The sequence below is a fragment of the Microcebus murinus genome, chromosome 6 (genome assembly GCF_040939455.1).
Source record: "Microcebus murinus isolate Inina chromosome 6, M.murinus_Inina_mat1.0, whole genome shotgun sequence".
Lineage (NCBI taxonomy): Eukaryota > Metazoa > Chordata > Mammalia > Primates > Cheirogaleidae > Microcebus > Microcebus murinus.
The window spans coordinates 81906957-81920209 of record NC_134109.1 but is presented as its reverse complement, the minus strand read 5'-3'; the positions used below and the strand labels follow the sequence as shown (position 1 = coordinate 81920209).

The window sequence follows — 13253 nt, the reverse complement described above, 5'->3', positions numbered from 1 at the left end:
TTTGACAGTGTTTATTTGGTTTCCACAGGGTCGGAATCTGGCAGATCTTCGCCGTAGTCAGTCCCGGGGCACGTTCACCATTAGCACTACTCTCCGGCTGGGCAGACAGATTTTGGAGTCTATTGAAAGCATCCATTCTGTGGGATTCTTGCACCGAGACATTAAACCGGTAGGGCCTTTTCCAGCCAGAGGACAGAATGAGTTTGATATTCTTAATGTTATGATCGGACACAATAAATTGCCAATGTCACTTTCCATATTTGCTGTGGTTAAATACAAGGTATTATTTTTATTTTTGTAGAGGCCTGGAAGCAAAAATGTGACTTACATCTTAAGTTTTTTAAAGTGATAATTACAAACTACAACTTATTTTCAAGAGCTTTTCTCATACAATGAAAATGTTGCTTGGCAGCCACATTAAAAATGAGGCTAGGTACAGTGGCATGCACCTGTAGTCCCATCTACTCAGGAGTCAGGCAGAAGGACCACTTGAGCCCAGGAGCTAAGGATGCAGTGAGCTATGATCTCATATGCCTACGAATAACTATAGCATTCCAGCCTAGCCAACATAGTGAAACCTCATCTCATTAAAAAAAAAAAAGTATATACTTGATTATTATTATGTGTGTTAACATTGCTAATTACTTAGCCTTATGTCTAAATTCGTAGTTATTCTTTGGATTTCTCTTTTTTTTAATTTTTCAATTATTATTGTTTATTTTTATTTCAGCATATTATGGGGATACAAATGTTTAGGTTACAATTTATTTTATTTTATTATTAGTTATTCCTTTGGACTTCTTCTGATATGGTTTTTAAAATATGTATGTTGCTTTAGATGTTTGCATTGTGTTGTTTGAACTATTTCTCTAGTCACAAATTGTATTTATAAGAAATCATTGGCCAAGCGCAGTGGCTCATGCCTGTAATCCTAGTATTCTGGGAGGCTGAGGGGGGCAGATCGCTCAAAGTCAGGAGTTCGAAACCAGCCTGAACAAGAGCGAGACCCCATCTCTACTAAAAATAGAAAGAAATTAATTGGCCAACTAATATATATAGAAAAACTTAGCTGGGCATGGTGGCACATGCCTGCAGCTACTTGGGAGGCTGAGACAGAAGGATTGCTTGAGCCCAGGAGTTGGAGGTTGCTGTGAGCTAGGCTGATGCACTTTAGACAGAGTAAGACTCTGTCTAAAAAAAAAAAGAAATCATCAATTGTGAAAGACTTTATTTTTCTCCTCAGTGCTGCTGTGGAATCATAGTGGGTTTTTTGCTATTCTGTTCTTCTTAGAAATTGTAGTTTCCATAACTGTGAAATATGCTTTTTTTTGTTTGGTGTTTTATTCATGAGGGGAAATGACCCATTTCTGATATACTGTATTTACTATAAATTTATTATATGTTGGTACATTGAAAAGTATAGCCATCTGTTGTTGCATTACTTCTAAAATTAGTTTACATGAAAATGCCAGCTAAATTTAACATGGTAGAGTCAGATTTAGTGTGATGTGGTATTTCTCCTGCTCTTATTTCTAAGTGTCATTATTTGAGAATCAAGGTGATTGAAGAGTTTCCATTTTCATAAGAAAGCTTCATACATAGAACAGTATTTTAAAAGTAATGCTAATAATTCTGTAACAATTTGGCTTTTACTTTCGCAAATCCTCTTAGGTACCCATCTTTGTGAGTTTATAGTCATTTAACATTACATTGATTTTCATTAAGGGAAGAATGCAAAGTGTGTTTTCCTTAAGTCTGTTTTGAAATGTTTCCTTAAATTGTATTTTAATTTTAGACTTAGTGAAATTCAGCTTTATCATGCCTATAAGAACTTCTTTTAAATTTCTCTATCTATATATATTCTGTCCATTCCTAGTTTATTCTATTTTAAAAAGTAGGGATTGGATTGTCATCTAAGCAGTGACTTAGACTAGAATATTAAGGAACTTAAAATTCCAAGTCAAGTTAATGTTGTCTTGTGTGTAACTTTGTACAGTCATTTAAATCATTTTTTGCTGAAAGTTTACCTGATGCTAGGCATTAATAAAACCCCCTACTAAATTTTATATTGACATCTAGTAAACATCATTGATTAGAATAGTATACTTGGAACATGTGTGTTATATAGAGTTTAAATAGAAGAGGAATTAAAATATAGGAAGGGTAAAATAAAAGAACTAAGTATTGTAACAATGTATTAATATATATTTTCCCCTACTTTTCTAGTCGAACTTCGCCATGGGTCGCTTTCCCAGTACATGTAGGAAATGTTACATGCTTGATTTTGGCTTGGCTCGACAATTTACCAATTCCTGTGGTGACGTGAGACCAGTAAGATTTTTCATATTATTATTAAATAATCAACCTGTTATTTATAGTATCATACTTTTTAAAGAAGTGCTAATTATGTATCGGAATGGATATTATTCAAGAAATGGCATATAGAGTTTATGATTAAAGTATAGAATGAAATTAATATATTTATTAAAATTTTTTGCTTTTAAAAATGTATATTAGAGATAAATTTAGAGTGGTCTTATAGTGAAAACACATAGTGACTATTTGGAATTAGGGGTCTTTTTTGCAGTATGAGGCCATTTCTACATACATATTATAATTCTTCTATTTAAGTTATTATATTTTTCAACTCCAGAATTTCCATTTGATTCACTTTATGAATATTCTCTATTTGATGAGACATTGTCATCATATTTTCTTTTACTTCTTTTTTTTTTTTTTTTTTATTACTTTTTATTCTTTTTCTTTTTTTTCCCCTGTTTAAGAAGTTTGATCTTTTACTTCTTTCATCAAGCTTTCCTTTATTTTTTTTTATTTTTATTTTTTTCAAAGAATGGAGAACAGTAAAGCTTTCCTTTAGTTTTTTTGATTTTTTTTTTGAGACAGAGTCTCGCTTTGTTGCCCAGGCTAGAGTGAGTGCCGTGGTGTCAGCCTGGCTCACAGCAACCTCAAACTCCTGGGCTCAAGCGATCCTGCCTCAGCCTCCCAAGTAGCTGGGACTACAGGCATGCGCCACCATGCCCAGCTAATTTTTTTTCTGTATATATTAGTTGGCCAATTAATTTCTTTCTATTTATAGTAGAGACGGGGTCTTACTCTTGCTCAGGCTAGTTTCGAACTCCTGACCTCAAGCAATCCGCCCATCTCGGCCTCCCAGAGTGCTAGGATTACAGGCGTGAGCCACAGCGCCTGGCCAGGAACTGAATTTTTAATTTAATTTAATTTTAAGTGGCTGTCATTGACAAGTGTAGCCCTTGATATAATCTCCATTCCATATTTACCATTAGCCAGTTCTTTGCTTTTCTTTCTTCTCTTTGTTGCAGACCTGAGAGTACTTATTTTGGATTTAGGGAGCTGGTTCAGGGAGCTGCCAAGCAGGCCTTCAAGTTCAGCTTAAAAACTTAACCCATTCTGCTTTTCCTTTTTATCTAGTCGCTTCCTCCATCCCTTCCATATTCCTTTCTCTCTGCTTTTTTTAAAAGTCACTTTTATTTATGTGTATAACACCTTTAAAGTTTATCATTTTAATTAAAACTGTTGTGAATAATAAATACACTTTTATTATCTCAGTAGACACCCTCTTGGGTGACCAATATGGAATAATAGTTCTGTTAATTGAAAAGCTTCACTAAGGACAGGACAGGACAATGGCATGTTTTCTCCTGCTGCTTCCTTCCTGAAAATTCTAGTACCTAGGGCTGAGTAAGAAAAAATTTATAAGTCTTTTTCTCTGTTTGCATTCTAGAATTTTAGCTGAATTTGTGCTATTTTCTTCTTTCCCTTGGGAGTTTTATTACACGGTCCTTCTTGTATTTTTTTTCCCTAATTCTTTCCCTTTTGTTAGCAATAGGCCAAGGCTCATTCCTAGAGTCTTTCCCTTCTCCTTCTAGATTTAGTCTCCTAGGAGTTCATCCTTTCTCTAACATACACACTTCACATTCACACTACTTTTGCTCTTATACCAGTTTCTTGTTTAAATGATTAAAATTGTTTCTTCACTGATATCCCTATCTTCTCCTTCCAGTGTATCCTTTATACTTCCATTAGAGTAAACATCCCAAGGATTTCCTCAATCATATCACTTTCCTACTTAAAATTTTTGATGAATTCCATTTGCCTGCACATTATATACCCAACAATTTAATATGACATTTAAGGCCTTCCTTAAGCTGACTCCAACCTATGTTTTCATTATTTTCTCTTGCCATCTGCTTCAGCCATACCAGACTTGTTTCCCTAATACCTATGGTACTTTCTTCCCTCTTTGCATTGTTCAACATGTTCTTTTTTACCTAATGTGCATTTCTTCTTCCTATTATATCAGTTCTTCAAGGCCTAATTTTTTTGTCTTCATTTGAATGTCTAGGTATTATTTTAGTGAAACATGTTCTTAGATTGTTAAATACTCTCACTTTTTGCTTTCTTTTTCTTTAAAGATGTTTTTAATTAATTTTTTCATTTTCATTTTTTTTAAGTAACTGGACACTGAACAATAAAGATGTTTTTAATTATAAATTTTGAGGCTGGGCATGGTGGCTCATGCCTGAAATTCCAGCACTTGGTGAGGCTGAAGCAGGAGGATCACTTCAGCCCACAAGTTCCAGACAGCCTGGACAACAAGCGAGACCCCCATCCCTACAAAAAATTAAAAAATTAGCCGGGCATGGTGGTGCCTGCCTGTAGTCCCAGCTACTTGGGAGGCAGACGTGGAAGGATCTTTTGAGCCCAAGAGTTCAAGGCCAGCCTTGGCAAATTAGTGAGACCCTGTCTCTAAAAACAAACAAATAATACTAAGGGAGAGGCAGAAATCATTGATTGCCAGAGACGGGGTGGTGGGAGAGTGGGAGTGATCAACCCAAAGAGGTATTAAAAGAACTTCTTGGGGTGGTACAAATATTCAATATCTTTTTTTTTTTTTTTTTTTTTATTTTATTTTTTTTTACTAACATCTCTAAAGCAGGTAGATATTCAATATCTTAATTGTGATAGTTACATGACTTTTTATCTTTTCCAAAATTCATAGAACTGTATACACCTAAAGTATGAATTATACTGTATGTAAATTACATCTCAATAAACTTGCTTTGAAAAAGATAAAAAAGGTAAACAGTGAAACAAATCTGTTTCACTCCTGCCTAGTCAAAATCTACTCATTTCCTATACTGCCCCTGGTCCTTTTCCCTTCCCACCACATTCACCTTTAGATAGCTATAGTTTTAATAGTTTCTTGTACATCCTTCCAGAATTTCTTCATGCACAATACAGCAAATACAAATGAATATTCTTATTTTTCCTTTTTAATTCAAAAGGTAGCATAGTGTACATTCTACACCTTTCTTTTTTTCACTTAACAGTGTATCTAGACAATCTTTCCACATCAGTATGTAGAGCTTCTTCATACTTTTTTGCAGCTCCAAAGTATATTCTGTCATATGGATATACTATAATTTATTTAATCAGTCCCCTATTGGCAAACATTTAGCTTGTGCCAGCCTTTTGCTATCATGAATGCTGATGATAATGAATGACTTTGTACATCCACTCTTTTTGCTTATGCAAGTATATCTGTGAGATAAAGTTCCAGAAGTGAAATTGCTGGGTCAAAGAGAATATATGCATTTGCAATTTTCATATATATTGCCAAAATACCATCCATTGGGGAGGTTTCAAGAGACTACCTATTTCAAGGCCCAATAAAATGCTGCCTAGTCTAAAGACCTTTGCTTCTTCCCTCCCACCAAATGAGACTCCTGAGCATTCGTTATAATCTGCTTTGGACTTGAATTATTCTCATATATGATTGTTTTCTCCAATTGGGTTTCAGTTGTCTTTACTACATTAACCCTTTGCACTTGCTTGCTTTTTTCTCGATTCCTTTATTCTACTCGGGATTTAATTTTTTAAATACCCCAGATTTTACAAAGCGGGGCAGTAGAATAAAAAACTGGAGTTTCTTTTCATACAAACTTATATATTTGGATTTTTTTATATTTCAAATTATTAATACATTCAAAGAGTAATTTTAATCTCTATAATTTTTGCTAACCATGTCAAGGCACACTCGACATCCGAGTGCAAAGGGTTAAATAAGGTGACTGAATTTCCTTGACATGTATTATTTGTTTGATTACTTATATCAAGATTTCTCTAAACAGCTGATCTCTTTTTGTATCTATTTCAACCTTTCCGTGGCAGAAGTAAGGTCAGAGCCAAGCCAGGGATACTCTTAAGTAGAAAGAATCTCCTGGGCTTGTCTTGGCTAGAAGCCCTTAGGAAGTCTAGTTATCCAGTTAACTATGGACTAAGCTGCAGAATGTGATAATAGATCTAGAGATTTTCATCTTGACAGTTACTAGAATGAAAATGGGCAAATTGCATGCTACAAAAAACAATTTTGTCTTAGCTGAAGGCTCATGTCAGGTAATAAATAAAAGGACAGCCTCTGCAATGTTATTTACTGAGAAGAATTGATAGTAGGCTTTCATATATTCTCTTAGATATTTCTCTTCTAGAAAAAGAAATCTGCAACCACAGTTCCATCAACCAAATCAAGACTATTAGACATTCCTGTTAATTATGATGTCTTAGGAAAATATTGAGACCCACTAACTATGATTGTCAGTGAATAGCAGCTAAGAAAACAAAAGACATTTTAAAAGATTGCAGAAACTTTTGATTACTGTGACTTGTCATTAAATAGAGAATATTTTAAAAATAATTGTCTTAAAAGAAAAACAATAAAGTAAAAGGAAAAAGTAGTCAATGAAAAGAAATGCAATAAATAAATAGCTAATTTGATTAGATTAAGCATAGATTACAAAGATGAGCAAATGGAGGAAGAACGCATAGACTGTTTATCTTATTCCTATGCATATGCATATGACCAAAATGATTCTGGTAAAGATTTTTAAAATAACATTTACTATAGTCTTTTTTCTGACTAGAAAAGTAACACATGTTAATGGAAGAAAATTTTAAATTACTTAAAAAAACAAAATAATCTACTAATGGAAATTATTGGCTATGATCATTTTCAGGTTGTCAGTGTTCATATTGAGCTATAGTGTCATTCTGAATCTTCAGGGTACTAACTTGATCCTTGTGAAGCAGTAGGATGGAGACCGTGTATGATTTTTAAGTTCAAAAGACCTTAGTTGAATGCCTGTTTTATAATTTACTGATTTTAGAAAAGTTACTTACCTCTCAGAGCCTGTTTCTATGTTTATAAAATGAACAAGACCAGAGTTTGTATTCTATGGACTGGAAAAAGCAGTCAACAAACAAATTAAAAGATAAATAACAATAAACAAAGTAAAAATATAAATAAAATTTATTTTGTGTACTAAAAAGAGTTATGAAAAAGAAATAAAGCAGGGTGAAAGAACAGGGTGGCATTGTAGATGAGGGGAGTAGTATTTTAGATTAGGGTGATTAAGGAATGTTTCTCTGGGAAAGTGACATTTGAACAAAGGCCTTAATATAGAGTAGTAGAGTTTGCTACTGGAGACATGCAAGGAGATGGCATTCCAACTTGAAAGAATAGTGTGCAAAATTTTGAGCTTAGAAACAATATTGATCATAGAAGAAACAATAGTATATCCATTGTTGAAGGAGGCAATTGCCAGATCATGGAAAGTCTTGTGCGCCAAATAAAAAGTTTGGACTTTAAGTTGAGTTCCCTGAGGGCTAGAATCCTGTATTATTAATGTTTAGCTTTATTCCCAGTACCTGGCATGTATTAAGTACCCAATAACTTGAATTTTTTTTTTCATTTTTTTTTTATTTCGGCATATTATGGGGGTACAGATTTTAAGGTTTCAAGAAATGCCCATTTCCCCCCCTCCCCCCAAAAGTCTGAGTCTCCATCATGACCATCCCCCAGATGGTGCACATCTCACTCATTATGTATGTATATACCCGCCCCCCTCCCCCTCCCACCTTCCCAATACCCTATTACTGTAGTACCTATGTGTCCACTTAGGTGCTACTCAGTTAATACCAGTTTGCTGGAGAATATATCTGGTGCTTGTTTTTCCATTCTTGGGATACTTCACTTAGTAGTATGGGTTCCAGCTTTGAATTTTTAATGTATGAGTTGCATGTATAGGTTGGGAACAAGTTACCATCACCTTTGAATTAAGTTTGAGTAAAACAGCCAAGATACGAAAAGGTTGGCATGGTAGGTTACTTACTGATTTCTCATGGTCTTAATATATTTATTTGAATCCAGAGCCTAAATATTAATATATATATACTATGATGCTTGGCATAATTCTGGGTATATGAAATGTTCATAATTGTATATATGTCATAAATGCCACTGTATTTTAAAATGTAGGTAGGAAAGAAATGGGACTGAAACAAAACTAACTGAAATGTTATAAGTGGTTGTTTTAAGGTGTGATTTAGAGATATTCTCTCTCTAGTTTGCTATAATTTCACAGTAAAAAGTTAGAAATTAAAATAAATAGTGTTTTATTTTGACAGTAATGGACATGTGTCTCCCATTTACTTTACGGGCTCATGTGTGCTGAATCTGTTGCTATTTGAAGCACGCTTATTATTCTTTTCTTGGCTTTGTTGTAGCCTCGAGCTGTGGCAGGCTTTCGAGGGACAGTTCGTTATGCATCAATCAATGCTCATCGGAACAGAGTAAGTATCTAAACTAGAGTCATATCTGTATAAGCATGCTATTGGCTTGAATCTGATTGATCTCTTTACATTAGAGTATAAAGGTGTAGAAAGTGCGTAGGAATAGAGGATTCCCTTTATAGTGACAAAGTTATAATAATTCTTGGAATGATTGTTCCAATTCACTTTTTTTGTGTGTCACTGCTGGTAAAGGAGTTAGTAATACTTATGCATTGTAAGGTATATAGTGGATAACAGATATGTATAGTTACATAGAGAATAAAATTGAATTTGCCAGAAAAGATAATAGCTAAGTATATTTATGTCTATAGAGAATCTGTCCGTAATTAGGTAGAAGTAAGTATTAACACATTTAATATAGAATTTTGAAGAGATAGAACATCTGTATTCTATTTCAAGAAATTATTTGGGAATATAATTACTATAAATACCTAATGAAATGTAGGGATCATTATTTTATCTGTATTATTTATCTGATCTGTGATATCGCCTCCCCACCAAACCTTTTGTTTTTGTGAAGATCTCAAGTGCAGACAACTTAAACATTTTCATTTTAGTAAATTATCTCTTTCCTCTTGGGTTAAATTTTTAAAATCCCTCTCCCTCTTCATGTCTCCCCCTCCCTTCCCTCTCCCCCTGTCACCCTCCTCTCCTTGCTCTTCCTCTCCCTCTCCCCTACCCCTCCTCCCTCTCCCTCTTCCTCTCTTCCCCTTTTCCACCTCTCCCTCTCTCCTCTCCTCCCTCCTTTCTGTTCCCCCCTCCCTTCCACTCTTCCACTTTTATTACCTCAGTCCTGTTGTTCTGCTCTGATTTTTCCCCCTAGTCCTGTACCTTAATTATGAGTAGGAAAGGTGGGCATTATATGGATTCTCAATCCTTGAACTTGTTTGAGTGGAGATGAGAAGTTTAACAAGTGATTCCTTGATAAAATAAAGAGAAATCTTTTCTTTATACTTTTTTTTTAACATTGTTCCTATTCTGTGAAACCAGAATTGCTTTAATGAGAATTTGACCAGTGCTAAATATAGTAGGAAGAGTATGCCATGGTCTTATATGCTATGCTCCAGTTAATTTGTTTTTTTATGATGTGATTATAAATTGAAAATATTAAGGGCATTTTTATCAGTGTGTAGCACTTTGCCAGGCATTTTGACTCATTTGGTTTGACTCAGTGTTGCTTTATTTTATTATTATATAGTTAATTATTTTGCCATGAAAAGAAAGTTTTCCTATTTTCTGGATAGATTCTTATGAAATTTTAGAAATACTAGGTTTTCAATGAAATATATTAAAGAATTATGTCAACATTGTAATCTTGTGAAATGCAACATTGTTTTTGTATTTTCAGAGATTATAATAGCTATGTAAACATTTCCAAAAGGGCTACTAGAAAAATAATACAATCTTTTTTCCCTTAAATTTAAAGAGTGGAGACTTCTTATAAAAGCCTTTCCAGCAAAGAGTGCTCTAACAGTTAATTTGCATGCTTATTATTTGTTACTCATCTAACCTTGGTAGAGGAATTTGATAGTATATAGCACTGGTTCTTAACATGCTTTTCTGCCCTCAGCAGGCTTGCAGGATAGAATGCTTTCATAGTAACACAGCATCCTTCATAATGATTGCTAGTTTATGTGGTAACACAAGAGTGCAACTAGTGGGACCTCCAGAGATAATTAATTGTTTCCCAGATTATTTTATTTTATTTATTTATTTATTTATTTATTTGAGACAGAGTCTCACTCTGTTGCCTGGGCTAGAATGCTGTGGCGTCAGCCTAGCTCACAGCAACCTCCAACTCCTGGGCTCAAGTAATCCTTCTGCCTCAGCCTCCCGAAGTAGCTGGGACTACAGGCATGTGCCACCATGCCTGACTAATTTTTTTCTATATATTTTTAGTTGACCAATTAATTTCTTTCTGTTTATGGTAGAGATGGGGTCTCGCTCTTGCTCAGGCTGGTTTCGAACTCCTTGACCTCAAGTGATCCACCTACCTCGGCCTCTCAGAGTGCTAGGATTACAGGCGTGAGCCACTGCGGCCAGCTAGATATAGATTTTTAAATATTTATTCTGTTTGGGATTTGTTGTGCTTCCTAAATCCATACATTCATGTCTTTCATCAATTTTGGGAGATTCTCACAAATTACTTTTTAAAATATTGCCTCTTCCCCTTTTTGTCTATATCCCTAGATCTCAAAATTAATATATGTTAGACTCTCTTATTTTGTCTTCCATGCCTCTTAAATTCACTCTCAGATTTTCTAACTCTTTGTGTTTTTGTGTAGCATTCTAGATAATTTCTTCAGATCTGTTTTCTAATCCAGTAATTTTTTCTGCTGTGTTTGATAAGTGTTTTAACCTGTCCATTGAGTTTTAAATTTCTATTATTATGCTTTTTATTTCTAGATGTTCTTTTTGGTTCTTTTTCAAATCTGGTTGGGATTTTTTTTTCTCTCTCTTTCTTTCTTTCTTTCTTTCTTTCTTTCTTTCTTTCTTTCTTTCTTTCTTTCTTTCTTTCTTTCTTTCTTTCTTTCTTTCCTTCCTTCTTTCTTTCTTTCTTTAATTTCAGCATATTATGGGGGTACAAATGTTAAGGTTATGTATATTGCCCTTGCTCCCCCTCCCCCCTTGAGTCAGAGCTTGAAGCGTATCCTTTCTGGTGACTTTGGTTCCATTTTTCACTTAAACATTTTAAACGTTCTTATTTCATATTCTATATTCTGTAATTCTATTTCTGAAATCCTTGGGTATTTTATTCTGCTACTTGTAGCTTCTTCTGACATTAGCTTATGGTAGTCTGCTTCCTAATATATTTTATAACTTTAAATAATGAGCTTATCTTTAGTGAGGCTTTACTAGTACTGCTGTGTCCGATGAAGCCTAAATTTAAGGGTGTTTTTTTCATAAGAGAATTGTCATTTGCTTCTGTCATTATTGCATGACGTGATCACCTAGAAGACATTTGGAGTTAATTTCTTGGCTTGGTTTTCCAGACCAGACAGGTGGTATAAATTTAACCCCCAAATCTGAATGAGGAACAGGCCTGTGGTAACAAATTCTCAGGGCAGTTTTTTTTAAACTACTCACATTGTCCCTTTGATAGTTAAATTTTATAGCAAAAAAAAAAAAATTATTACAATGTAATATACACTCCAAATATTGCACTAAGGATGTAGCCTTTTTAGGGTCTTAGTTATATGACGGGGGCATTGGGAGTCTCAATTACAACTGTCTGGTGTAGGGCCATTTATACCTGTCCCCTTCCTAGTTGATAAAAGCTATGACAAATGCCTTCAAAATAGCTAAAGCTTCAGCGTCCACTTACTTCTCTTGTTTCCAACTTTTAAGAAAAATTCTGAAATTTGGGATTTCCCTTACTTCTTAATGAACTAATTAATGGGCTATTATAATATTTCCAGCATTTCTGAGTTTTGGGGTGCTCTTTGTTTCCAAAAGTTTTCCAATATATATTCTGTTCTATAGATTGCTATATAGCCATGTAAAATATGTAGATATATTTACTAGATAATTTTATGGGGAATAAATTTGAATTTCTAGGCCTAGTAAAATGAAACAAGATGGTTAGGCCTTAATACAATACACTCCCACTAGTAGTAGTAACATATTGTGACTGAGTTCTATTTTGTTTATGAAGGAAATGGGAAGACATGATGACCTTTGGTCCTTATTCTACATGTTGGTGGAGTTTGTGGTTGGTCAGCTGCCTTGGAGAAAAATAAAGGACAAGGTAATTTGGGGAATGGAGATATAAATTTTAGTATGGTAAAGAATAAAACTTTCCTCTGAATAAGCATTTTTTAAAAAATATACTTATGTATTAGACTTAAAATCTATAAGCACTTTTACTATATTCCAGTATGTATATTTGTCTCTCTTATATGCTGATATTAGAGATCTAATTAATGTTATGCCTTTTTCTATATACATGGAAAATAAATGCTAATTTTATAGTCATTGCTTCTGATTTGATTTATAGCCTTCCTTCTTAGCTTTTAATTTCACTAGTTCTCTCTTTTTTTAAGTCAAATGAGCTTTTAGCTTTTAATTGTCACATTATATTGTTTCATTTGAAAACTTTAAACACATATGTTGATAGAGTAGATCAGATTTAAGGTAAATTCTTGTTTTGGGGGACTATCAGTTTACTGATTATGCAGAACTCTATTACTTTTTGGGTTCTGCATTACAGTTTTTTTCCCCTTTAAAGCACTGTGCATTAAGCTATTAGTAAGAGCTCAGTTCTTGCTTTATACTTAATTACCCACTATTTCATTCCCTGGTACATACCCTTGAGACTTTTATTGAGGGCTCTTAATGCATAGTTGCCAAGAGAAATTAACTTTAGTTCCTTTTCTCTTTACTTTCTAGGAGCAAGTAGGCTCTATTAAAGAGAGATATGATCACAGGCTCATGTTGAAACATCTCCCTCCAGAATTCAGCATCTTTCTAGACCATATCTCCTCTTTGGATTATTTTACCAAACCAGACTACCAGGTAACCATCTTTGTCAGTTCTGTGGATTAATTCTTCTCTGTCTCTCATTCTCTGCCTTCACTCATTCT

General features: G+C 34.1%; 1 protein-coding gene across 6 annotated transcripts in view; it reads left to right on the top strand.

Annotated features, from left to right (window-relative positions):
- TTBK2 (tau tubulin kinase 2) overlaps positions 1 to 13253 on the top strand; it is a 148896-nt gene that overhangs the window by 70234 nt on the left and 65409 nt on the right. For all 6 annotated transcript variants that reach the window (XM_012766576.2, XM_012766572.2, XM_076004284.1 and 3 more), the window contains 5 exons: positions 29 to 169; positions 2227 to 2331; positions 8605 to 8670; positions 12326 to 12418; positions 13060 to 13185. In XM_012766576.2, the coding sequence (XP_012622030.1) occupies positions 29 to 169; positions 2227 to 2331; positions 8605 to 8670; positions 12326 to 12418; positions 13060 to 13185 (531 nt within the window). The remainder of the gene's footprint in view (positions 1 to 28; positions 170 to 2226; positions 2332 to 8604; positions 8671 to 12325; positions 12419 to 13059; positions 13186 to 13253) is intronic.